This window comes from Schistocerca nitens, chromosome 4, assembly GCF_023898315.1.
Source record: "Schistocerca nitens isolate TAMUIC-IGC-003100 chromosome 4, iqSchNite1.1, whole genome shotgun sequence".
Classification (NCBI taxonomy): Eukaryota; Metazoa; Arthropoda; class Insecta; order Orthoptera; family Acrididae; genus Schistocerca; species Schistocerca nitens.
Genome location: NC_064617.1, coordinates 486721753 through 486748926, shown reverse-complemented (window position 1 = coordinate 486748926; position 27174 = coordinate 486721753). Strand labels below are relative to the sequence as shown.

The following is a 27174-nucleotide window of genomic DNA, read 5'->3' as shown; positions in this document are numbered from 1 at the left end:
TTGATAATGGAAGCAAGACTAAAGGAAAGTCGAGACTTATTCATAGGATTCGTGAACCTGAAAAAAGTGCTCGACAATGTCAAACGATGCAAGAAGTTTGAAATTTTGCACAACATAGGGATAAGCTATAGGGAGAGATGGGTAATACATAACTTGTACAAGAGCCAAGAGGGAATAATAAGAGTGGAAGACCAAGAATGAAATGCTTGGATTAAAAATGGTGTAAGACAAGGGTGCAGTCTTTCACCCTTACTGTACAGTCTATATATTGAACAAGTAATGATGGGAATAAAATGTTCAAAAGTGGGATTAAAATTCGAGGTGAATGCATATCAACAATAAGATTCATTGATGACATTGCTATTTTCAGTGAAAGTGAAGAAGAATTACAAGACCTGTTGAATGGAATGAACAATCTAATAAGTATAGAATCTGCATTGAGAGTACAAAGAAGAAAGATGGAAGTAATGAGATGAAGCAGAAGTGAGAACAGTGAGAAACTTAACACCAGGATTGTAGGTCATGAAGAAGATGAAGTTAAGAAATTCTGCTATCTAAGCAGCAAAATGACCCATGATGGACAGAGCAAGGAGACTGTCAATAGCAGACTAGTGCTGGCAAAAAGGGGATTCCTGCCCAAGAGAAATCTACTAGTATCAGACGTAAGTCTGAATTTTAGGAAGAAAATTCAGAGAATGTAAGTTTGGAGCACAGCATTGTTATGGCAGTGAAATAGGGACTGTGGTAAACCAGAGCAGAAGAGAATTGAAGCATTTGGGATGTGGTGCTATACAAAAATGTTGAAAATTAATTGGACTGATAAGGTAAGGAATGAGATGGTTCTGCACAGAATTGGAGAGGAAAGAAATATTTGGAAAACATTGAAAAGATGAAGGGACAGAATGATAGGACATAAGTTAAGACACCAGGAAATAACTTTCATGGTACTAGAGGGAGCTGTAGGAGGCAGAAACTACGGAGGAGGACAGAGATGGGAATACATCCAGCAAATAACTGAGGAGGTAGGTTGGAAGTCCTACTCTGAGATGAAGAGGTTGGTGCATGAGAAGAATTCGTGGCAGGCTGCATCAAATCAGCCAGAAGTCTAACAACTTAAAAAACATCTTACCTGCCCAATTAAGTGACCTAACGTACCTTACTGACATGTAGAATGGCAGTTTTTTTCCCTGATGGCAATATCTACCTGAACTGGCTTCACTCACAGATCTGAATGGGATATTATTTTACCTCTGGAATATTTTATCCAAGAAGGTGCCATCACCATTAAGCCATACAGTCGAGCAGCATGCCACTGCGGGAAAAAAAAAAATAATGGTCGTAGTTTCTCCTTGCTTTCATTGTGTTTGAAGTTCCAGCACAACAAGGCCAAATTAGTCAATCAGCCCAACTTGCCCCTGCAAATAGTAAAAATGCTGCTGCCTCTCTTGAGGAACCACAGGTTAGTCTGGGCTTTCCTAAACTTCCCCATCCACTGCAGTTGCACCTACAGTACAGCTATCTGTATCCTTGAGGAGCATAAGCCTCCCCACCTTGGCAAAGTCCATGGTTCATTGGAGAGTAGAAGACATAGTGTTGTGAAATCAGATTAACATTTTTGAAACACCCGGCTTGTGTATGTACTCGAAAATGCATGTTCATTAAATGCAATGTATCTATTACTGTACTAGTTAACATTTCCACCTAAGTTAGCATAATGGGCACAATAATACCATGTAAGTAACTTCTGCATCAAAAATCTGACCAAAGACATGATTGAGCTCTACTAGCCTGGACAGTGTAGACGTGGTTTGTAGGTGATTTTCTGTAACAGTTGACACAGTTCTGCACATCTACAATAAACACAAAATGAACATTCAAAAATCCAGGAAGAGACACACACACATACAACAATAATTTTTATTTTGTGATAACAGTACAGTCGATCTACAATTCCCACTTTCAAAACCAGATTTTGTTCTGTGCAGTTTTGCCTCATATCAGTGTGAAACGAACAATAGAAGAAAAAACTGGTGCAAGTTTGGTGCATTAATCACAGCATCTATTACACTATGTTCCACAACGAAAATAATCCATTTGTGACAATACAATGTAATTGGATAGATAAAACACACACACACACACACACACACACACACACACACACACAAACACTCAACCAAAAGGTTTAACTTCCACAAGCTTTTGGAGCCAATGGCTCCTCCTCCTGGTAGAAGAGATGAAGGGGAAGGAAGAGAGGTGAAGAAAAAGGACTGGAGAGGTTTAGGGAAAGGGGTACTGGGTCAGGGGAGACTTACGGGATGGATAAGAAGAAAGTACTTCATTGTGCACTATCTTTGAATAGATTAGGAAAGGGGCAGGAGTGGGGGGGTTAGTGAAAGAGAGTGACTGTGGTATACAAAGTATCCTCCAGCACACACCGTAACACAGTTTGCAGAATATGGATGTAAATGAAGAAAATGCAACTGACTCTCAACAACACACTCAGTGAACAAGGATTCAACGCCGATTTGCAAATTTTCATTTAGAACTTCTTGCTACTTTGGGTATTATGTATCACAATTTGAGCCACTCTTGACAGTAATAGGTTTCAGGGAATGAAATACCACAGAGGTCAGTCCGGAATGTAACCCTTTCCTCAACTACCTTAGAGAGAATCATATTGGTGGATACAATTTCTTATGGTCTATGGGTAGTGCCTTTTTCGTAGTGATCAAAACCATCCTGAGTGCAGGTTCAGACCAAGCCACTGCTTAAAATTTGAATGAAAGTTATCAGCAAGTGGACCGAAGATTACTGGTATATTGACTCCCACTAGTTCTGCCAACAGCTTTGCCAAAGAGTGGTGGAGCAGATGGAAATTGCCACTGAAAGGCAGAGGAATAGAAATGATGTCGCAAATGATTCTAAATTAGTCCTCCATTTGGATCTCAGGAAGGGGACTGCCAAGACAAAGGTAATAACAAGAAAAATACTGAATAATGAACAAAAGAGTAACATAGAACATGACAACGTGTGGAATGTAAGAGGTGAAATGGAAAGAACAACAGGAATTCCAGCCACATGACTATAGTGTAATTTCAACAGCAGCAGAAAATGTTGTAACAGGAATAGGATTTTTATTAATAAGAAGGTAGAGTAAAGAGTATGTTACCATGAACAGTTGTCATCAGAAATTATAGCAAACCGACACCTACACCAATAGTTCAAGTATTCATGCCAACATCACAAGCAGAAGATGAAAAGCTAATACAAGTATAAGCACATACTGAACAGGTAATTCAGTATGGAAAGGGATTGCTAGTAAGAAAGAGAGAAGGGAGAGACTGAATTCCGCAAGAAGCTGCAGCTAGTAATAGCAAATACGCTGTTCAAAAAATACAAGAGGAGTTGTACTTGGAAAAGGCCCAGAGACATGGGAAGATTCCAGCTGAATTACATGATGGCCAGGAAGATTCTGAAATCAGATATGGGACTGAAAGGCTTATCCAAGAGCAGATATAGAATCAGGTCACAATTCAGTAATGATGAAGAGTAGACTGAAGTTTAAGAGAATTTTACAGAAGAATCAATGAGGAAAGAAATGAGATACTAAAATACTGAGGAATGATGAGAAGCATTTGGAGTTCTCTCAGGTTGTCAATACTACAATACTGAATATATCACAATGGGCAGCTCCAGAAGTTGGACCATTATGGAACATGGGGAGTAGCTCACAATTGGTTCACCTCTTACTTTAACAACAGACCAGCAAAATGTCATTATTCACAGTGTTCGGAATGGCTCTGATGTGGGGTCTGAGTGGGTAACGCTCAAATGGGAGGTCAGTGTTGTGGCCACTCCTGTTCCTTATTTATATAAATGATATGCCCTCTAGTATTATGGGTAATTCTCAAATATTTCTGTTTGCTGATGACCCTAGTTTGGTAGGAACGGATCTTGTGTGCAACATTGGCTCTGTTTCAAATAGTGCACTTCATGACATAAATTCATGGCTTGTAGAAAACAAAGTAACACTAAATCGCAGTAAGACTCAGTTTTTACAGCTTCTAACACAAAATTCAACAAACCCTTAAGTTTTAATTTCACAGAATGTGTATATGATTACTGAAACTGTTCAACTTTCTAGGTGTTCAGATAAATGGTAAACTTACGTGGAAGTCCAGCGTTCAGGATCTTGTTCTGAGACTTAATGCTGCCATTTTTACTATTCAAAACAGTATCTGAAGTAAGTGATCATTCGAGATGATAATCTACTTTATTCATTTTCATTCATTTATGTCAAATGGTATTATATTTTGGGGTAACTCTTCCCATTCTAAAAGGATGCTTTTGGCTCAGAAATGGGTGATCGGCCAATAAGTGCTGTAAGTTCACGAACCTCTTTTCAATCCCTGTTCACTAGCCTGAGTATTTTGGCATTGGCCACTCAACATATATATATACTTTACTGTCATTCGTTGCAACAATATCAGCTTATTCCCAAGAATAAGCAGCTTTTACTCAGTTAATACTCGGCAGAAATCTAACCTGCATTTGAATCAGACTACTTAACTCTTGTGCAGAAAGGTGTGCAGTATACTGTTTTATCCATTTTCAATAAGCTACAAGAATTCAAAAACATTAGCAATAATCTAAGTGCTTTCAAATCTAAACTGAAGAGTTTCCTCATGTATTACTTCTATTATATTGAGGAGTTTCTTGAAAACTTAAGCTGATTCTTATGTTACATTGTTAATCGCATTTACTTAAACTTATGGCTTGACTTTTTTTTTTAGTACATAAAGATTTTATTTTTACGTTTTATTACTTTTATGTTGTAATTTCATGTACTGACACGTTCCATGACCTTGGAGATCTGGTCCTACGGAACTTGACGTGTAAATAAAAAAATAAGTAAATACATTTATGTGTTAACAATTAGGTAATAACTTCCACAGACTAGAGAGAGCTTTTAGAGGGTAATAAGGGCAGAGAGGATATAAAATGTAGACTGGCAATGGCAAGGAAATCGTTTCTGAAGAAGAGAAATTTGTTAACGCCGAGTATAGATTTAAGTGTCAGGAATTCGTTTCTGAAAGTATTTGTATGGAGTGTAGCCATGTATGGAAGTGAAACATGGACGATAACTAGTTGACAAGAAGAGAATAGAAGCTTTCGAAATGTGGTGCTACAGAAGAATGCTGAAGATAAGGTGGGTAGATCACGTAACTAATGAGGAGGTATTGAATAGGATTGGGGAGAAGAGAAGTTTGTGGCACAACTTGACTAGAAGAAGGGATCGATTGGTAGGACATATTTTGAGGCATCAAGGGATCACAAATTTAGCATTGGAGGGCAGCGTGGAGGGTAAAAATCATAGAGGGAGACCAAGAGATGAATACACTAAGCAGATTCAGAAGGATGTAGGTTGCAGTAGGTACTGGGAGATGAAGAAGCTTGCACAGGATAGAGTAGCATGGAGAGCTGCATCAAACCAGTCTCAGGACTGAAGACCACAACAACAACAACAACAACAACAACAAAGGGCAGACAGTGGAGTACATCAGCAAATAACTGAGGATGTAATGTGCGAATGCTACTCTGAGATGAAGAGCTTAGCAAAGAGAATTCAGGGCAGGTTGCAGCAAACTATTCTGAAGATTGATATCCAGAACATATATTGCCTGATAAAAACAGTGTAGCACTCAGAAGACACAGTGTGACAGCAATGTAACTATTTGAAACAGTTAACGCAGAACAGGGAATCAGCGATCCTAAAGCGGTTACTGCATCATTGATTTCAGCCATAAATAGAAATATTAAAAAAGGTAGGAAGATTTTTCTTTTTAGCAGAAGTGACAAAAAGCAGATTTCAGAGTACTTGACGTCTCAACACAAATGTTTTGTCTCAAGTACAGATACTGTTGAGGGTCAGTGTAAAAAGTTCAAAACCATCATACAATATGCATTAGATGAATATGTGCCAAGCAGGATCGTAAGAGATGGAAAAGAGCCACTGTGGTACAACAACCTATCTAGAAAACTGCTGCGGAAGCAAAGGGAACTTCACAGCAAACATAAATATAGCCAAAGCTTTGCAGACAAACAAAAATTATGTGATACGAAATGTAGTGTGAGGAAGGCTATGCGAGAGGCGTTCAATGAATTCGAAAGTAAAGTTCCGTGTCCTGACTTGGCAGAAAACCCTAAGAAATTTTGGTCTGATGTCAAAGCGGTAGGTGTATCAAAACAAAGTGTCCAGACACTCTGTGACCAAAATAGTACTGAAACAGAGGATGACAGACTAAAGGCCAAAATACTAAATGTCTTTTTCCAAAGCTGTTTCACAGAGGAAGACTGCACTGTAGTTCCTTCTCTAGATTGTCGCACAGATGACAAAATGGTAGATATCGAAATAGACAACAGTGTGATAGAGAAACAATTAAAATAGCTCAAAAGAGGAAAGGCCGCTGGACCTGATGGGATACCAGTTTGATTTTACACATAGTACGTGAAGGAACTTGCCCCTCTTCTTGCAGCAGTGTACTGTAGGTCTCTAGAAGAACATAGTGTTCCAAAAGATTGGAAAAGGGCACAGGTCATCCCCGTTTTCAAGAAGGGACAGCGGACAGATGTGCAGAACTATAGACCTATATCTCTAATGTCGATCAGTTGTAGAATTTTGGAACACGTACTATGTTAAAGTATAATGACTTTTCTGGAGACTAGAAATCTACTCTGTAGGAATCAGCATGGGTTTCGAAAAAGACGATTGTGTGACACCCAGCTCGCGCTATTCGCCCACGAGACTCAGAGGACCATAGACACGGGTTCCCGGGTAGATGCCGTGTTTCTTGACTTCTGCAAGGCGTTCGATAGAATTCCTCACAGTCGTTTAATGAACGAAGTAAGAGCATATGGACTATCAGACCAATTGTATGATTGGATTGAAGAGCTCCTAGATAACAGAACGCAGCATGTTATTCTCAATGGAAGGAAGTCTTCTGAAGTAAGAGTGATTTCAGGTGTGCCGCAGGGGGAGTGTCGTAGGACCGGTGCTATTCACAATATACATAAATGATCTTGTGGATAACATTGGAAGTTCACTGAGGCTTTTTGCGGATGATGCTGTGGTATATCGAGAGGTTGTAACAATGGAAAATTGTACTGAAATGCAGGAGGATCTACAGCAAATTGACGCATGGTGCAGGGAATGGCAACAATCTCAATGTAGACAAGTGTAATGTGCTGCGAATACATAGAAACAAAGATCCCTTATCATTTAGCTACAATATAGCAGGTCAGCAACTGGAAGCAGTTAATTCCATAAATTATCTGGGAGTACGCATTAGGAGTGATTTAAAATGGAATGATCATGTAAAGTTGATCATCGGTAAGGCAGATGCCAGACAGTCATTGGAAGAATCCTAAGGAAATGCAATCTGAAAACAAAGGAAGTAGGTTACAGTACACTTGTTCGCCCACTGCATGAATACTGCTTACCAGTGTGGGATCTGTACCAGATAGGGTTGATAGGAGAGAGAAGATCCAACAGAGAGCAGCGCACTTCGTTACAGGATCATTTAGTATTCGTGAAAGCATTACGGAGATGATAGATAAACTCCATTGGAAGACTCTGCACGAGAGACACTCAGTAGCTTGGTACAGGATTTTGTTGAAGTTTCGAGAACATACCTTCACTGAGGAGTCAAGCAGTATATTGCTCCCTCCTAAGTATACCTCGTGAAGAGACCATGAGGTTAAAATCAGAGAGATTAGAGCCCACACAGAGGCATACTGACAATCTTTCTTTCCATGGACAATACGAGACTGGAATAGAAGGGAGAACTGATAGAGGTACTCAAGGTACCCTTGCCACACACCGTCAGGTGGCTTGTGGAGTATGGATGTAGATGTAGATACATGGTGGGTATGTTAATGATTAGAGCTGCAATTCTCTGTGACTCGTAGAATGGCCACCAGAGTGCATTAGTGTTATCCATGTTTAATGTTGATACCATGGCTGATAGGACATATAAGCAGCATGAACACCATCAGGCTTTGAGTGATAACTGAAGGACATTGAGATAACTCATACTCATGTGAGACAGTGTTACCAGCAGCCAACAATTTGACAGAGATCTTGTGCAAGTATTGATTGGCTAGCTGGTCGTATCATGCAATATCCAGATTTGAGAGTGACCCGACGTTCGACTGCATGGGAACCAGACGGCACACATACTCATTGCCAAAGTTCTGGTCGACCAAGTGCATCATCATATTCTGCACAAAGCATTTCATAACACATTCACATCTGCTGCCATCCAAGAACATGTAATGGCCTCCATCCAACTTTCTGTCATCCTGCACCACTGGTTGGAAACTAGCAGAAACTTGACAACACAATTACCACCCCCAAGCATAGGCTGCTGTTAAACTACAACATAAATGGCTGTGTTTGGAGGGGTGCCATGACCAGTAAGCATGGACTGTTGGCGAATGGCCTCACACTGTGTTGTGTTGAGTGATTAGTCACTGTTCTGCATTACCCTAGACGACCATCTGGGAGTATGGCGGTGACCTAGGGGCCTGTCTCATTCATCCCATGTTTTGGAGAAGCACAGCGATGTCACTCCTGTCATCATGGTGTGGGGAGCTGCTATTAGGTATGACTTCAGGTCACAGCTGTCTTGACTGAGGAAACGCTAATGAGAATGGTACATCATGGACGTCCCACACCCTGTGTAACCACTCCTGCAACAATATCATGAAGCCACTATTCAACAGGACAACCACTGTCTGCACATGGGATGTTAGACTATGAACGTCCTGTGTTGTGCTTAGGTACTCCCACAGCCAGAAAGGTCTTCAGATCCGCCCCAATAAAAGATGTGAGAGACCTGCTTTGATGTCAACTCCTTCCCAATGTCAGTACCCACAGTATTTGGTCTTTAAATATGTCTACTTGTGTCTGTATATGTGTGGATGGATATGTGTGTGTGTGTGTGTGTGTGTGTGTGTGTGTGTGTGTGTGTGTGTGTGTGTGTGCACGCGCGCGCGCGCGAGTGTATACCCGTCCTTTTTTTCCCCCCTAGGGTAAGTCTTTCTGCTCCCGGGATTGGAATGACTCCTTACCCCCTCCCTTAAAACCCACATCCTTTCGTCTTTCCCTCTCCTTCCCTCTTTCCTGATGAGGCAACAGTTTGACAGCATCACTCTAAACTCACAACACTACACGATAAAAACCAAGTGGTTTAAGGTTTCTCAGCAACACCAACAGGGCAGATGACACTACTATATCTTACATCTAATCCTAATGCTCCTGCAAAACACGTATTTTCCAAATGAATCTACAGTATGATTGGTAAAATGTGTTCTACAACCCTTTAAAAGCGGCAGAGGAAAGTTAGTCATGGGAGTCTTTCCGCAAAAACCTCATTAATGGTCTTCTAATAAAGTAGGCACAATGCCACTAAGACTCAGGTGTAGCAACTACTTGCCCACTATGGAAGAAAGGAATGAAGGTAACTATTTTAAAGTCCCATTGACAATGAGGTTATTAGACAAAGAGCACAAGCTCAGACTGAGGAAGAATGAGGATGGAAATTGGCAATGCTCTTTTACATGAACCATGTAGCTATTTAGGAAAATCAAGGAAAACCTAAATCTGGTTGGCTGGATGGTGATTTGAGTCACTGTTCTCCTGAATGTGAATCCAGTGTGCTACCCACACCACCACCTCACTCAGTGCCTGCTATAGAGCAATAATCCTGAAACACCCAGATTAAACAATTTGGTTTAACACACACAGACAAACACTAATCCCCCCCCTCCCCCCCACTCTCTCTCTCTCTCTCTCTCTCTCTCTCTCTTTCCCACCCCACCCCCCTTTTTCTCTCTTAATAAATGATCCAAGCTGCCAAACTAGGGAGAGATTAAAAGCTAAGTAATGACCTTCAACTACCCTCAATGTACCACTTATTCTGACACTTTCTTGGCAGATAGTCCATCCTATAAGACGTAACATCTTTTGACATATTCCAAGGACTTAAGGAAAACTGTGACACTATTATGTACAGAAGATACATAAATGTGTCTAGTAGCAATGACAGTTACAGTTCTGTACACACCAAATGTTAACAGTTATCTTTACCAGATGGTTGCAGGATTTCCACATCTCAGTTGGTAGCTTTAACTTTTATCTTGTTCATGGATGGTTTGAAAAGTACTCGAAATGGAATACAAAAGAAGTACTTACATCACTGAAACTTTTTTTATTTTCAATGTGGTCTCCTTGTAGATTAATGCACCTAGTCCAGCGATGTTCCAGTGCCTTGATCCCATATCGAAAATGAGTTTTTCCAGGCCTGAAAAATAGTTGTCAACTCCAGCTATCAATTCTTCGTTTGAAGTGACCCTTTGTCCACCAAGAAAAATTTTCAGTTTTGGGAAGAGATGGACGTCTGATGGAGCCTTATCAGGTGAATAAGGCAGGTGTGACAACAATTCATACCGTAGTTCGTGTAATTTTGCCATGACGACGGCACGTGTGCGGGCGCGCATTGTCTTCATGGAAGAAGACTTTCTTCCTTGCTAAACCTGGCCTTTTTTCACGTATCTTTTGTTTCAATTTGTCCAGGGGGATAGCACAGTAGTCTCCAGTAATTGTTTGTCCAGTGGCGAAATAATCTATAAACAGAATCCCCTTCACATCCCAGAACAGTGATGCCATGACCTTTCCCACCGAAGGAACTGTCTTTGCTTTATTTGGTGGCGGAGAATCAGCATGTTTCCACTGCTTTGGCTGTTGTTTTGTCTCTGGAGTATAGTAGTGCACCAAAGTTTCATCTGTTGTCACAAACCAGTGTACAAACTTGTTCGTTTCTCCTAAAACGGGCCAAAATGTGAAAATTGACTGACTTACTTCCTGTTGGATCATAGGGCAGCAGTAAAGACCTTCCATCTGGTTCTGTTGGCAGCCAAACATTTCACTTCACTCCATGTTTTACCAGCTTTCAGAGCTGCTTCTTCCACAGTTTTTTTCCATGTCTTTTTTTGGGCAGCCACGTCTACGTGTTCCTTGTGGGTTCCAATCCAAAGCTGCCTTTTCAACAGCTCCTTGTTGTTTGCATATTGTGTGACCAATCCACCTCCATTTTCTTTCCTTTATTTGTTTACGGATTGGTTGCTGGTTTGTTATCTCCCACAATTAGTCATTTGATATAACATCTGGCCAGATCGCATTCTCATTTCCTTAGCTTTCTCAACATTTATTTTAAGTACTGCAATTTCTGCTTCCTCTTTCCGTCTTTCCATTTTTTCTTCCATGCCACGCAATCTTTGCGAAAGCAAACAGATATCGTCAGAAAAGTCAAGGTCTTCAAGCCTGTCTTGCATTCCCCACTGAACACCTCTTCTCCTACAATCAACAACTCTCTTCATTATGCTGTCCAGTACCAACAAGAACAAGGTAGGTGACAATACATCCCTGCTTCATCCCACCATTTTTTTGGATGTATTCAGTAAGTTTCCCATTGTGTAGCACCCTACGTTCGTATCCATCATACATGGCTTTAATAATATTTATTATCTTTGATGGTATTCCATATTTTGCCAAAGCATGCCACATAACTCTCCTATTAAGAGAGTCAAATGCGTTTTCAAAATCAATAAATGTGAGTTAGAGTGTGTTATGCCATTCTGCACTCTGCTCAAGTATTATACGCAGTGTGTTGATGAGGTCGACACAACTTCTGTGCTCTCTAAACCCAGCTTGCTCTTTTCTCAGTTGTGCCTTGACTGAGTCCTTGATATGATTTAGCATCAATCTACAGAGTACTTTACTTGGTACAGATAGGAGGGCGATGCCTTGCCAGTAATTACAGTTGGTAGTATCCCCTTTCTTTGGCAACTTAATAATCAGCCCTTCTTTCCAATCCTTTGGTACTTTCTCTTCTGACCATATCTTCTCAAACAATGGATGCAGTAGATTTACAATGGCATCAGTGTCTGCTTTTAGCAGACATTGCAATATTATCCATTCCTGGAGCCTTCCCGTTCTTTATCTGTTTGAGAGCTAGTTTAATTTCAGCCTTAGTTGGTGAGTTTACATTGATACTGTCACTGGCATCTGCAAAATTCCATTGCCTCTCCCTCTCATCAGGTTTCTCTCTGTTTAAGACTTCATAAAAATGTTCTCTCCATCTTCTAAGTTGGACTGAAAAAGGTTACAAAGGAGATGATGAGTTACCGGTTGGACATTCTCAGACTTAGTGAGGAGAGATGGCTTGATTTTGGAGAAATCCAAACACAAGATGGATACACCTATTTATACTCTGGACCCACTGTTCAAAGCACAGAAATGGAGTTGGACTTTGGTTAACAAAAGGAGCAAACGAGCCTTATGGAATGGAAACAGGTTTCAGAAATATTACTGACAGCACGTTTTAAGACAAACATGAAAATTAGGCAGGCCAAAAGATGGGAAGGAGAGGCATCAGGGAAATGGAATAGGAATGTTACACTTGCAATCTCACCCTTGCACGGGCAGGGAAAGTTGTGTACATGAGGGCAGGATTGGGCTTGGTGTGTGGAGATAGCACAAAGGAAATGGAAGACCACAGGTAGAACACAGTGAGTGTAGATTAATACAGTGAATTGGGAGGTATGAGGGCAGTAGTGGAAACTGGTATGGGACTGAGGCTAGTGGAGGCTTTAGGACCTTTCCCATCCACACACGTCAGAGAAGCAGGCAGTTGGTTGGTTGGAGATGTCGCGAATAGGCAGTAAGCTCTGGAGGACATTCTCTGAATGTTCAGCAATTATTTCAAACTTGTTTATGTGTATCAACCTTTGCTCCTTCCATTATTTGTACTCCATACAGGGTGTTTCAAAATGAATATACAAGTTTTAAGGCTTTGTAGCATTTATTACATTCAACTTGCAACTCTAAATAACACACCAAAGGAAAGAGCAACTCAAACAGTCTCTTTTTTTTTTTCTTTTTTGCACCTGTACGCAAAGGGAATAGAATGGAATGGAATGAGCCAAGAGTGACTGAAGAAAGTGTTGAATGAATGAGAGCCTTTCTTGTGTATCCCCAAGAAATCAGTATGGAAGGCTAGTCATGAATTAGCAGTTCCAGTGACGTCTGTGTGGAGGCTTAAGGAGGCACTTACAACCATATCCTTATCGTTTCCAGTTGTTACAAGCTCTAAAGCCTACATGCTACGGTTTACGTGCCACTTTGCAAACGAAACATTGCTGCATGGCAATGAAGATTTTCTGGATTGTGTCTTCTTTTGTGATGAATCGACATTTCACTTAAGTGGAAATGTGAGCACAAGTAATGTGCACATCTGTGGGTCAACAAGTCCCCACAAGATATTATAGTTGGAAAGAGACTACCTCAGCTGAATTTTTCTGTGCCATATCCCAGCGGAAAGTTTATGTGCCTTTCTTTTTCGGTGGAGCAACTATAACTGGTGTTTCTTATCTTGATGCTCTAGAATTATGACTCTTTTCCTCAAATGCAAGAAGCTGAACCACAGAACTTTATTTGCTGTAAGGGGCTAAATGACAGATCTTGTTTTGCATGACCATGTTCACAAACAAGCTGACTCAAACAGCATCGTTGCAATAATTATACCAGACCCAATGATCAAGGTTTGGGAAGAACTCCCATACCAAATCAATGTCAGATGATTGGTGGTCACATTGAACACTTTTAAGGAAAGCTATTTCTGCTGCTCTTTCATTTGATGTATTATTTATAATTGTAAGTTGAATGTAATAAATTCTATAGAGCCTTAGAACCCGTACATTCATTTTGAAACACCCTGTATTTCCAGTAATGTATTAGTTTACTTATACATGTCTCAACTCTGTTGTCTTTTATTCAATAAATGCCTAATGTTAAAAGATATACTATCTGTAATGATACTGCCATGGGGTGTGTGTGTGTGTTTCACATATCATATGATGAAATATATAAGTAAATTCAATTTCTTGGATGGAAATAAGAAGCATTTTGGCACATTTTCCTCAGTTTTATTACGAAAAACAATCTATAATTTCACTGTGACTCAGCTGAAAATTCTAAGTCCATTTCCTCTGACCTATAAAGTTCCTCAAATTCTGCAAGCTTGTCTTTCTGGGACCTCGACTCATATTTGTAAAGTCGTGGATCTTTATCACAAATACATTTGTAAGCAGTGCAGAGTCTGCCAAACTCTTCTACGGTAAGTTGGAATGGTCGTGTGGTGGGATCTACATCTGCAAGCATGTACATCTCTTTTCCAAGCCTCTCTCGCGCTGGGCCTGGAAAGAGGCATCTGCAAAAGAAAGAAACAATTAAAAATATTCATATGCAATAGTTATAGTTGAATAAGCATAAAATAAATACTAATAAAAAGGCAAAGCTGTTTTCAATCCAAAGATTGTTTCAAGCACCAGCTCCCGCCGCTCTAACATCCTCAATACTTGTGGCTTTGCCGCTACTGAACACTAACTTTCCCATTTCCCAACTGACTCCAAACCTTAACACTCACTCGTGAGCACCATAATCAACTATATCCTCACCCACAATTTCTGCTCCTTTGAAGGCATCACCAGTGAATAAATTCATGGTACAGCAACTGGCAACCACATGGCACTGTCCTATACTAACCTACTGAAGGACAATAAAGACGAACCCTTCTTAACTAACCACGAACCTCCTTCAGGCTCATTTATGACATCTTCATGGTCTGGACTGGGGGGAGGGGGGGGGGGTCGTGACACTATATCCGCATTCCTCTGTAACCCCAGCATCATCTCCCGTATTCCCTTTATCTGGTCTTCCTCAGTCCAACAAGCCACCTTTCTGTCTAACTCCACCTCAAGGATGACTACATCAGTACCTATATCTATGTCAAACCTGCCAACCAATGACAATACCTCCACCCATTCCACCCAGAAGTCTTTTCCATGCAGCCTAGCCACACACTGTCATTTCATCTATAGTGGCAAACTGTCCCTCTCCAAATATACCATGGGTCTTTCTGAGACCTTTACAGACAAAAATTACCTTCCCAATCTTGTCCAGAAACAGATCTCCCACACCTTGTCTCATCAGTCACTATTATCTCCCCACATGCCCACAGTCCAGTCACAAAGGAATACTCCCCTTGTGACTCAGCACCACTCAGGACTGGAGAAACTGAATGACATTTTCCACCAGGGTTTTAACTATCTCTCATCTTGTCTTGAAATGAGAAATATCCTCCCCACCTCTACCACAATGGTGTTCCACCACCCATACAATCTATGAAATATCATTGTCCATCCCTATTCCACCACTCCTCCCAACCCCTTGTCTCATCACTCATATCCTTGTGGTAAATTCAGATGCGAGACCTGTCCTACACATTCTCCTCCTACCATCTGCTGCAGCCCTGTCATTGGCTTTCCTACCCCACCAAAGGCAGCCATGTGATCTACAAACTTCACATACAACCAGTGTGCCACATTCTATATGGGCATGACTTGCCAAGTTGTCTGTCTGTCTGTCTGTCTGTCTGAATGGCCAATGCCTAATTGTGTTCATGAGAGAGCTGGACCAATCAAATGCCATTCAAAATTATTTGCTTTATTTTAACAACTGCTTCATCCTGATGCTGTGCTCTTATCATGTCTCCAACATGTCTCTCCATGTTACCATACACAACCTTAGCATCTTTCCTCCACCCCTCCACCTTCATTCCTCCCCTTCTACTGCAGGCCACCTCCATAACCCCATCACCTAACCCAGCAGATTGCTACTCCTATCAGGCACAGTTGCAGTCAGGCCTTAGTGCCAGAAGCCATAGCCATGTGTGACTGAGTAGTTGCATGACTCCTCTATGAGTTGAATAGCAAATAATGTCTCATTTATGGTTTAGGTGAAGGTGATGGTGAAGGGTGCAGCAAAAGACACAAAAATTAATGCCAGTTTTTTTGTATCGAACAACAGACTCCATTTCTTTCCCAAGTCAACTATAGCAACAGCATCTACATTTAAATCTACATGACTACTGTGAAATTTACGCTAACTGCATTGCTGAGGATTCAACAAACCATTTTCACACTGTTGCTCTCTACCGTTGCACACTCTTAAAAGTGCGCGGGAAAAATGAACAATTAAATCTTTCTGTGTGACCTCCAACTTCTCTTATTTTATGACAATGGTCATTTCTCCCTATCTGGGTAGGTATCAACAAAATATCTTTGCATTTGGAGAACACCGAAGACTGAAATTACTTGCAAAGATTTTGTCGCAGCAAAAAAATGTCCATTTTAATGACTGCCACCCCAACTCTCCTATTATATCAGTGACACACACTCTCCTATTTAGAGTCTATACAAAATGATATGCCCTTCTTTGAACTTTTCCAATGTCCTCCATAAGTTGTTCATAATTGTAATTTGTATGTATTTATCTGAATAGACAGGCTTTAGATCTGCCTGATTTATCACATAAATGAAATTTAATGGATTCCTTTTAATACTCACGTGGATGACCTCACAGTTTTCATTATTTATGTCAAATTGCCACTTTTTGCGCCATACAGATATCTTGTCTACATCATCCTCTAATTGTTTTTTGTTTTCTGATTACTTTATCATATCGTAAATGAAAACATCACATGCAAAAATCTAAGAGTGATGTTCAGCTTAAGACTTACATTGTTAATATAGATTAGGAACAGCAGAGGGCCTATACCACTTCCTTAGGGAGTGCCAGATATTACTTCCATTTTACTAGATTTTCCATTAGTTACCATGAACTGTGACCTTTCTGACAGGAGATCATGAATCCAGTTGCACAATTGAGACAATACTCCATAGGTATACAATTTCATTAGAAGCCACTTGTGAGGAATGACATAGGAAGTGGTTTGGAAATCTAGAAATACGGAATCAATTTGAGATCCCCTGTCCACAGCACTCATTACTTCATGAAAATAAAGAGCTAGTTGTGTTTTACAAGAATGATATTTTCTGAATCTGTGCTATAGATAATTTTCCTTGAGGAAATTCATAATATTCGAATGCAGTATAAGTTTGAAAAACCAGTAGCAAAAACTCTTCCCACAAGCTTCCTAATTACTAACTTATAAATGGACCATTAAATAAATTTAAACAACACTAATTGCAGCTTCTCTTAATAATTTAACATAGTACAATTCATATTTCAAACCCAGATTACCACTAAGGGGGAAAAAGGGAAACTTATGAACATTTATTGCTCTGTATCATCTGATCTTGCAGGGACGAAAAATGAGAACTTGTTATTGCAACTAAAAATACAACACTCCTCTGTACTGCACATAAGGAAGTGAGACAAGGTCTGACACATCATTCCACAATTCCTGAAAATTACAATAATCAAGTTGTCATGAAATTAAATAAACACTACACAAATACAATTTACTTACAATGATGAGCCAAAACATTATGACCTCTGCTCACTGCGATGTTGTATGTTGCCTGGTGGCACTGAGGGCTCATGACTCAGTAAGAGAAGAATGTGAGTGGAGCCGAGAAAAATGAGGAACCGTTCTAGAGATGATAAGTGGCAAAAATGTGAAAATCCACCGAATTAAGCAACTTTGATAAAAGACGGGCTTTTATGGCCAATGCCTAGGCGCAAGCACCTCAGAAACAGTGAAGCTGGTCAGTTGTTTGTGTGCTACTGTTGTGAGCATCTATGGAAAGTGGTTGAAGAATGCTAGAACCATGAGTAGGTGACAAGAAGTTGGACTGTTCAAACAAATTTCGGGCTTGCAGCCGGTCATCGTTCAATACTCCACACGATATTTCAACTGGGCACCTGCCAGTCATCTTCAGGTAAGCCATCGCAGACTGTCGAAAACGTCCTCCGTTCCGCAATCTATAGCGTACTGTAACTATTACTCCATTGAATGTCCAGTAGAAATACAATGTTCAGCAATAGCGGACTTGCTTGGCTGCAAAAGGCAGGTGTAACGTTGATGTTCAGTGCAGCGTTCTTTCACGGTGCGTGTGGTTTGACCTATGTTCACAAGATTCACAAGAAGTTGGACGTCCATACCTCATCATAGAACATAGGGATCGGAGGCTTGCCCACTCTCAAAAGCAGGATAGCCAGTAATCTTTGGCAGATCAGACGACAGAGTTCAGTGCTGGCACAGGCACAAGTGTTTTGGAGCACACCGCTCATCACACAGTGTTGAACATGGTGTTCCACAGCAAGGACTCTACATATTCCCATGATGCCCCAAAACATTGTCAATTACGATTACGGTGGGCAAGGAATCATTAAGATTGGACAGTGGATCAAGGCAATCATGCCACCTGGTCAGATGAATCACATTTATTGTTAAATCAGGTAATGGTTGGTTCCAGAGATGCTGTCATCCAGCCTATTGGCTGCTCAAAACAGCAACATGACACGGACGAAGGCTGGTAGGAGCAGTACATATTATGTTACGAGGCATACTCACTTGGGCTTCCATGAGACCCATGGTAGTAATCAAAGGCACCATGACACCCGTGGACTACATGAAAATTATCAGGGACCACATGTAACATCATATGTTTCATGTCTCCTTCAACAGTGGTGGCATCTTCGAGCAGGATAACTGACAATGCCACAAGGCTAGAATTATGATGCATTGGTCTGAGGAGCATGATAGTTGACTCACATTGTTATCTTGGCCATCAAATTCAGCGTAACTGAATCCAATGAAAACAAACTGGGACACTATTGGGCACCAGCTCCACACCCACAAACCAACTGCACAAAAATTATGGCAAGTGTGTGCCCATGCGTAGGCCATTAACTTCTGGAAACTTATCAACTACTTGAATTCATGGCACACAGAATCACTTCTGAATTGCATTCCAGAAACGGACCAACATGCTTTTAAGTAAGTGGTCATGATAGTTTGGCTCATCAGTGTATAAATAATACATACAAAAAAATTCAGAGCACAGCTAATATTATCTATCTTACAAAATTGTTGAGGCTTTCGTGGCCACTTGTTGACAAACTGCCTATTGGCTTCTGTCTCGGGTTCTTCGGCCGACGTTCATCTAATGATTTTTCTGACGTTTCGCCAGCACGAGTGGCTGGCATTGTCAAAGCTTCACCCTCCATTGCCGGTGGTGAACTCCGGCAATGGAGGGTGAAGCTTTGACAATGCCAGCCACTCGTGCTGGCGAAACGTCAGAAAAATCATTAGATGAACGTCGGCCGAAGAACCCGAGACAGAAGCCAATAGGCAGTTTGTCATTATCTATCTTGTTATGCAGCATTTCACCAAAGTTATGAATCAAATACTTACTCTGCACCCCTAATACTGTACTTCTGCCTGTAACTGAAGATGGTTCGTACAACTTTTTCCACAAGTGAAAATGGTAGCGGAATAACAGGTCTCACTAGAGGTGTAAAATGAACTATACCAACATCAACATCCGGTTTTGGAATAAATGCTTTTCCTGAAACATAATGAAAGAAAATGACTATGCCTAAAATAAAAAAAAAATCTAGTCACGAAAACTGCCAGTCACACAACAGAGCACAGTGTGAATGTAATCAGATTACTTCAGTGCAACATACTTAAAGAATATAATTAATTGTTCCCACTACACGTTATTTTTTATTTCTTAAAATAAAGATTAAGTTTTTAAGTTAAGTTGTTGAACTGCACATATATTGTGGTGCACACTCAGCATTGTGATGCAGAAGTAAATTTATTGCCTCTATAAATTTTTTCTTGATTTAAGCACTGACATGAAGAAAGACAACCATTAGAAACGAAACACAATATCACAATGAGTGATGACAGTTCACAACAAGTGAGCTGTTAGGTTTTGTATCATTTGCTGAACGCATACCCTTATATTCTGCATTAGACTCTATTCACTAATTCCTTTATAGCTTTCAGTCAAGGTAATTTTGTAAAGAGGGCACATGTAGTGCATCTACTCACGAAAGTGCAAAGTGGAAACAAAGACTACTACTTGAGCAAATGTCACTGTTTTGCCAATACCTTGTGACAACAAATTTGTTGCTGTTGTCATTATTGTTGCTGTAGTAGTCTTAAGATTGGTTTGATGCAGCTCTCCACACTAGTTTATCCTGTGCAGAAGTACCACAACTTATATCTACTGGAGCCTGCTTATTGTAGTCAATCAAGTCCTTCTCTCTCTCTCTCTCTCTCTCTCTCTCTCTCTCTCTCTCTCTACAATTTTTATCCCCTACATTTCCCTCCACTATCAACCTGACTATTCCTTGGTGTCCAACAATCCCTCCATAGTCAAGTTGTGCAAAAATATATTTTCTCCCTAATTCAATTTGGTACATTTTGATTGGTTACCTAACCTAGTAATCTAATCTTCATCATTCATTTGTACCACCACATTTCAGAAGCTTCCATTCTCTTCTTGTCTGAATTGTTTATCATCCCCATTTCACTTCTGTGCAAGGCTATGTTCTAAATACACACTTTCAGAAATGACTTCCTATCACTTCAGTGTATACCAGGTGTAAACAAATTTCTCTCTTCCAGAAACACTTATTGATATTGCCCATTTGCATTTTATATCATCTTTACTCCTGACATCATCAGTTATTTTTCTGCCTGAATAACAAAGTTAAGTTTAAACCTTACAGACTACTGATGATAAGACAGATATCCCTGTAGTTGTCCCAGTCATAACTTCCCTTCTTATGCAATGGTGTGATTCAGTTCTCCCATTCCTTTGGAGTACTAGTCTCCTCCTACACTCTCTGGAACAGCTTAGCAGATTCCTGACCATCTCTGCTCCAACATACTTGATTATTTCTGGAGCTCTCCTATGGCATCCTGCAGCCTTCCTTTTCTAACTTAGCCAACCTCCATTTCTATCTCCTGTGATAACACATGGTTTAGCATCTCTAAGCTCAACAAAGAGTTTTATGGTGACTTGTTTTTGAGCACATGCTGATGTGGCAATAGCTGATACAGAGTATTCACTTGTGATCGACTGCAAACAGTCGATTAGAGGAAGTATTCAAAAGAAAGTCAAGCAGCATCCTGAAATGTATGGTCGTGTGTCTGAAGGATATTCAACGGTGATTTACAAATATGGAATGTCATCTAAAATTGAAGCATTCATGAAAGTTTAAGATTTATTTGAATACCTTGGCATGATTTTGTTACTACGTGTATTAGTAAATTGCTATCCTGGAACCTGGCACCCAGCACAGTTGCAGTGTAGGGGCAACAAACATTAAGCTTTCAATATGTCATAATTATTGACCAAATTTTAAAAATTTAAATGCTGTCACAATCTACTTATTACGAGGTATAATCCTGTGTTTAAAGTTTAACACACTATGACTAGTATAACTGTTAGAAACTGAGTATTTCCCTTGAGGCATCATAACTGTTGGCAGCCAAATACATGGACTTACTTCATCTTTTATTTGAGAATGAGAGCATTTAGTGACTTCCAATTAAATTTACGTATAATTTCAAACCTTTACAGAACTTTTCTCCCACAAAAGGTAGAAAAGAAAAATTTTTTAGCATTTACTACATTTTCAGACTTCATCATCATGCGTAACCTTTCAATTTGTTACTTCTTTACTACTAATTATTCACAACATACTTTGTGTACAATATCTACATATATCACTTATTGTAACTGCGGAACTGTATCACTGTATGACACACAGTTTAAGAGATACGGCTTTGTAACACTGAGAAGCTTTTACTTAAAATGGAGAGCAAATTACCCAGTTTATATATCTCCAGCATATCTTAATGAGGGCACTTAGCAACTTCCAACAGAATTTTAAGCATAATTTGGAGCCTTCTCTGAACTTTATCTTGCTTACATGCTTAAAGGCAAATATGAGGGTTGATCAGAAAGTAATGCATCAACAATTCTTTATAGAATGTAATGAGAATTACACATGATTTTATCCACACACCCTATTTTTCCACATAAACTCCATTCCATTCTATGGTCTTCCTCCTGCGCAAAACAAGGGAGTGTGTGTCCTGTCAGTACCAATTCTTGTCCTGGTGGCGGAGCCAGCACTTCACTGTAAGAACTTCCTTTGCTGATTGACAGATGCAGCACCAACTACCAAGTTGTAATGAGTCTGTCCTTGCGAATGACATCATCACCTCGCTGCAATGTGTCAGGTGTGACAGCATGGATGGTCTGCCTGATCACTGAAAATTATGGAGTCCACCGAACCACTTTCTGATGACCTCACCCTCCGAGTCCAGCAGCTAACTGTACTTCTGTTGACAGTAGATGCTCCACAGACTTCGCGCAAGTGTTTGTGAATATTCCCCATAGTTTCACTACAGTGAGAGATTCAATGACGACACGTTGCTTGTAACACACATTGCCTACAGATGCCATTTTGAAACTGTCCTGCAGCTATGCTATCTGTTGGAAGTGACTGAAACTTGGCATGCTCTCTCAGGAGACTTCAAATAATACGTAAATAACATTTCGCATTTGTAGAGTTGTCTTTGGCTGAGAAAAAAAAAAAAAATGCAGTGCATTACTTTCTGGGCAACCCTCGTATCTGACACATTAACTCATCCTTGAAGTAATCAGAGATTGGAAGCTGTTTTATACAAGGGAGTTCAAAAATTTACAGAATCGGGAGTTGGCTGGTAATCCAAAAACACCTTTCAATGAAGGATATAATAAACTAATAGGGACATGAAACTCATTCTGGTAATAGGGACATCTCAACCCAATGTGCTTAATGAACTTCACTCAACTGATTATTAAATAATATTAATGAAGTAATGATCCACCACTGATGAGGAGAGGAGTAATTATCAATGAAGTGAGTAAAGAGAGGAGACTCACAAGCTTCCCCCAATGATCTTAAAAATTCTGATAAAATATCGTGTACTTTGGGTTTTTGTTTCATGTTTGCTTTTTCAGTCCTCTGTCAAATTCTTCTAAATCATGGAAGCTTCTACAGCTCTGCATATGTCCTCTCTACCCATTCCTGCTATTCAATTTTGCACTTTTTGTCAATCTCTTTTTTAGTTGTGATAATTTTCTTTTGCCTGACTCTCCTTATATCAAAATTTACTGTTTTCCAACAATACCTACTGAGCTTTGTCTTGTTGGTTAGTGGTTTTTCTGAAGCCTTCACTATATCATATCTCAAAACTAACCATCATCATCTATTGCATATATTTCATCTATTTTAGTCCTTTTGTTCTGTTTGGAATACTTTTTTTTCCAACTAGGACTTATTGTATGGTTACACATATTTTTCACTGGCACAGCTATGGATTCTACACTACTGTCTGTGGTGACAAATTTTTTAGGGATATTTGTATTAGCTGATAAAATCTGATGTCCTCCACTCACCAGTATGTGAATGACTCTTCATTTGGTTACATAGTGAAATTTTATTGTAGCCATATTTTTGCCCATACAAACATGTTCAAATGAACACAAAATTTACATGGGAGCACATATAGTTGACCATCTTTCCTTGACATTAATGAATGTGAAGTAGATTAATGATACAGCTATTCTACGTACTGAACACTTTGCACATTGATTTTTAGTCAAAAGCAAGTAATTTCCATTAACCATGCAAAAAAGATTTAATGAAGATAATGGGAATTTCCAAGATAGCGAACATTACATTACGAAATATAACTTACATCATCCCTTACAAACCGGGTAACTATTAACAGGTCCTCTCAACATTTTCTATCAGTCTCAAAGGATAATTAACAAATCAGAATTGACAGCAGAATGTAAGAGAACAGGAGTATTATAATCTAACATTAATGAATTGGAGAAAATTACCAGTGATATTTCTTAAATATATGTAATATACAAATGGCACTGTTGTTGATGCATCCACAGCTGTGGTAGCACATTTTATAGCAAGAACTCTGCAATCAGCTACATCTTGAGCCAATTTTATTAAGGCACTACCTGGTTTGTAGCTTATAGCCACATCACCAAATGCATTTAAAAAGAGAGAAAAGAAGAAGAAGAAATGTTAAACGACATATCAGCTAGTACAGAAGGGCCAACTCTGTAGTTAAAATCATAGTGTTTGTGCAGGCCAGGTGGTCACTCAATAAAAACTTGGGGGATGGAAAACATCCTATTCCATGTAACAAAGACACGTAAGCATATCAGCACACCACAGAACAACCCAGATGACTGCAGCAACCACCGGATGCGTGACCATGCTGACTTGCTGGCATGTCTTTGGTATACAGCATAGGATGTTTTCCATTGGTCAACTTTTTATGCATGATTACCCGTATTATGGACACTATGGTTTTAACTATGAAGGTTGGGCCTTCTAGATTCTCTGCCATTTTGTTTAACATGTTTTCATTTTTATATGCACCTAATGATTTGGCTACAAGCCATTAAACTGAGAGTGCCTTAATAAAACTGGTCCAAGATACGGGTGTTTGTGGAGTTGTTGCTATAAAATATGTAATGTACTACTGAGGAACCATTATTAGATGCAGGTAACATATTATAGCAAAATATCATCTGCACTGCAAATGACATACAGCTACAAGAACATCACTTCGCAATATTTGGGTCTGTGTTTTGTTAGTAATGTTATGGATATAAACATTGTAATTCCAGAAACGTAAATATTATCAAATAAAAGTTTTACAGATCAAGCAGCACATCATATCTACATCTACATCCATACTCCGCAAGCCACCTGACGGTGTGTGGCGGAAGGTACCTTGAGTACCTCTATTGGTTCTCCCTTCTATTCCAGTCTCTTATTATTCGTGGAAAGAAAGATTGTCGGTATGCCTCTGTGTGGGCTCTAATTTCTCTGATTTTATCCTCATGGTCTCTTCACGAGATATACGTAGGAGGGAGCAATATACTGCTTGACTCCTTGGTGAAGGTATGTTCTCGAAACTTCAACAAAAGCCCATACCGAGCTACTGGGCGTCTCTCTTGAAGAGTCTTCCCCTGGAGTTTATCTATCATCTCCGTAATGCTTTCACGATTACTAAATGATCCTGTAACGAAGCGCGCTGCCCTCCGTTGGATCTTCTCTATCTCTTCTATCAACCCTATCTGGTACGGATCCCACACCGGTGAGCAGTATTCAAGCAGTGGGTGAACAAGTGTACTGTAACCTACTTCCTTTGTTTTCGGACTGCATTTCCTTAGGATTCTTCCAATGAATCTCAGTCTGGCATCTGCTTTACCGACGATTAATTTTATATGGTCATTCCATTTTAAATCACTCCTAATGCCTACTCCCAGATAATTTATGGAATTAACTGCTTTCAGTTGCTGACCTGCTATATTGTAGCTAAACGATAAAGGATCTTTCTTTCTATGTATTCACAGTACATTACACTTGTCTACATTGAGATTCATTTTCCATTCCCTGCACCACACGTCAATTCGTTGCAAAACCTTCTGCATTTCAGTACAATTTTCCATTGTTACAACCTCTCGATATACCATAGCATCATCCGCTAAAAGCCTCAGTGAACTTCCTATGTTATCCACAAGGTCATTTATATACATTGTGAATAGCACCAGTCCTATGACACCTGACATCACTCTTACTTCAGAAGACTTCCCTCCATTGAGAATGATATGCTGCGTTCTGTTATCTAGGAACTCTTCAATCTAATCACACGATTGGTCTGATAGTCCATATGCTCGTACTCTGTTCATTAAAGGACTGTGGGGAAAACTGTATCAAACGTCTTGTGGAAGTCAAGAAACATGGCATCTACCTGGGAACCCGTGTCTATGGCGCTCCGAGTCTCGTGGATGAATAGCGCGAGCTGGGTTTCACACAATCGTCTTTTTTGAAACCCATGCTGATTCCTACAGAGTAGATTTCTACTGTCCATAAAAGTCATTATACTTTTTAACATAATACATGTTCCAAAATTCTACAACTGATCAACATTAGAGATATAGGTCTATAGTTCTGCACATCTGTTCGACGTCCCTTCTTGAAAACGGGGATGACCTGTGCCCTTTTCCAATCTTTTGGAACACTATGCTCTTCTAGAGACCTACGGTACACCGCTGCAAGAAGGGGGGCAAGTTCCTTCACATGCTCTGTGTAAAATCGCACTGGTATTCAATCAGGTCCAGCAGCCTTTCCTCTTTTGAGCGATTTTAATTGTTTTTCTATCCCTGTGTCATCTATTTCGATATCTACCATTTTGTCATCTGTGCGACAATCTAAGAGAAGAAATTACAGTGCAGTCTTCCTCTGTGAAACAGCTTTGAAAAAAGACATTTAGTATTTCGGCCTTTAGTCTGTCATCCTCCGTTTCAGTGTCATTTTGGTTACAGAGTGCCTGGACATTTTGCTTTGATCCACCTACCCGCTTTGACACAAAACCAAATTTTCTTAGGATTTTCTGCCAAGTCAGTACATAGAACTTTACTTTTGAATGCGCCTCTCGCCTCTCGCATAGCCCTCCTCACATTACATTTCGCTTAATGTAATTTTCGCTTGTCTCCAAGGCTTTGGGTATGTTTATGTTTATGTTTGCTGTGAAGTTCCCTTTGCTTCCGTAGCAGTTTTCTAACTCAGTTGTTGTACCACGATGACTCTTTTCCATGCATGTAAGCAACGTGAATAGGTCCGTTGCGTTCTGAGAGGATTTCCATATCCTGCAAATGAGTAAACTGAGAGAAAAGACAATGGGGAACACTTAACAAACATCAGTGAGTATTGATTTAATGAATAAAAACCCAGCCAGACATTACTCAGACAATAGAAGAACTATTCCTTTTATAAGCTCACTAGACAAAATATTATTCACCCCCTTAAAAAAGTGCACTGTTCATTGAGGAGCACTGTAGATAGTGTAGAACTGACCACGCAGTCACGAGATCTCCACTCCTGGCTGAAGTGCTGTATATGTGACAGTCTGTAGTATGGAAATGGATTGCTGTAGAGATGTGACAGAATGGCAAAATGGAGGTATTGTGCTTTGATGTGCTCATACCCACATTGATGTGCTCATACCTACATTGTGAATGAAGTTGCACAATTTCCTGGGGTAGCAGTGCGGACTGTTGAACATTTCTACAAAAGAATATATGGTAAAAACAGAAGCTGCACAATGTTATAAATCAACAGTGACAGGAGAT

At 39.9% G+C, this 27174-nt stretch overlaps 1 protein-coding gene across 1 annotated transcript in view; it reads right to left on the bottom strand.

Moving 5' to 3' along the window:
• Positions 1-14027: 14027 nt before the first annotated feature.
• LOC126252859 (mitochondrial dimethyladenosine transferase 1) overlaps positions 14028-27174 on the bottom strand; it is a 44597-nt gene continuing 31450 nt past the window's right edge. Inside the window, exons 4-5 of the mRNA XM_049953812.1 lie at positions 19347-19500; positions 14028-14333 (exon numbers count right to left, since the gene is read on the bottom strand). Coding sequence (XP_049809769.1) covers positions 14075-14333; positions 19347-19500 — 413 coding nt within the window. The 3' untranslated portion in view covers positions 14028-14074. The remainder of the gene's footprint in view (positions 14334-19346; positions 19501-27174) is intronic.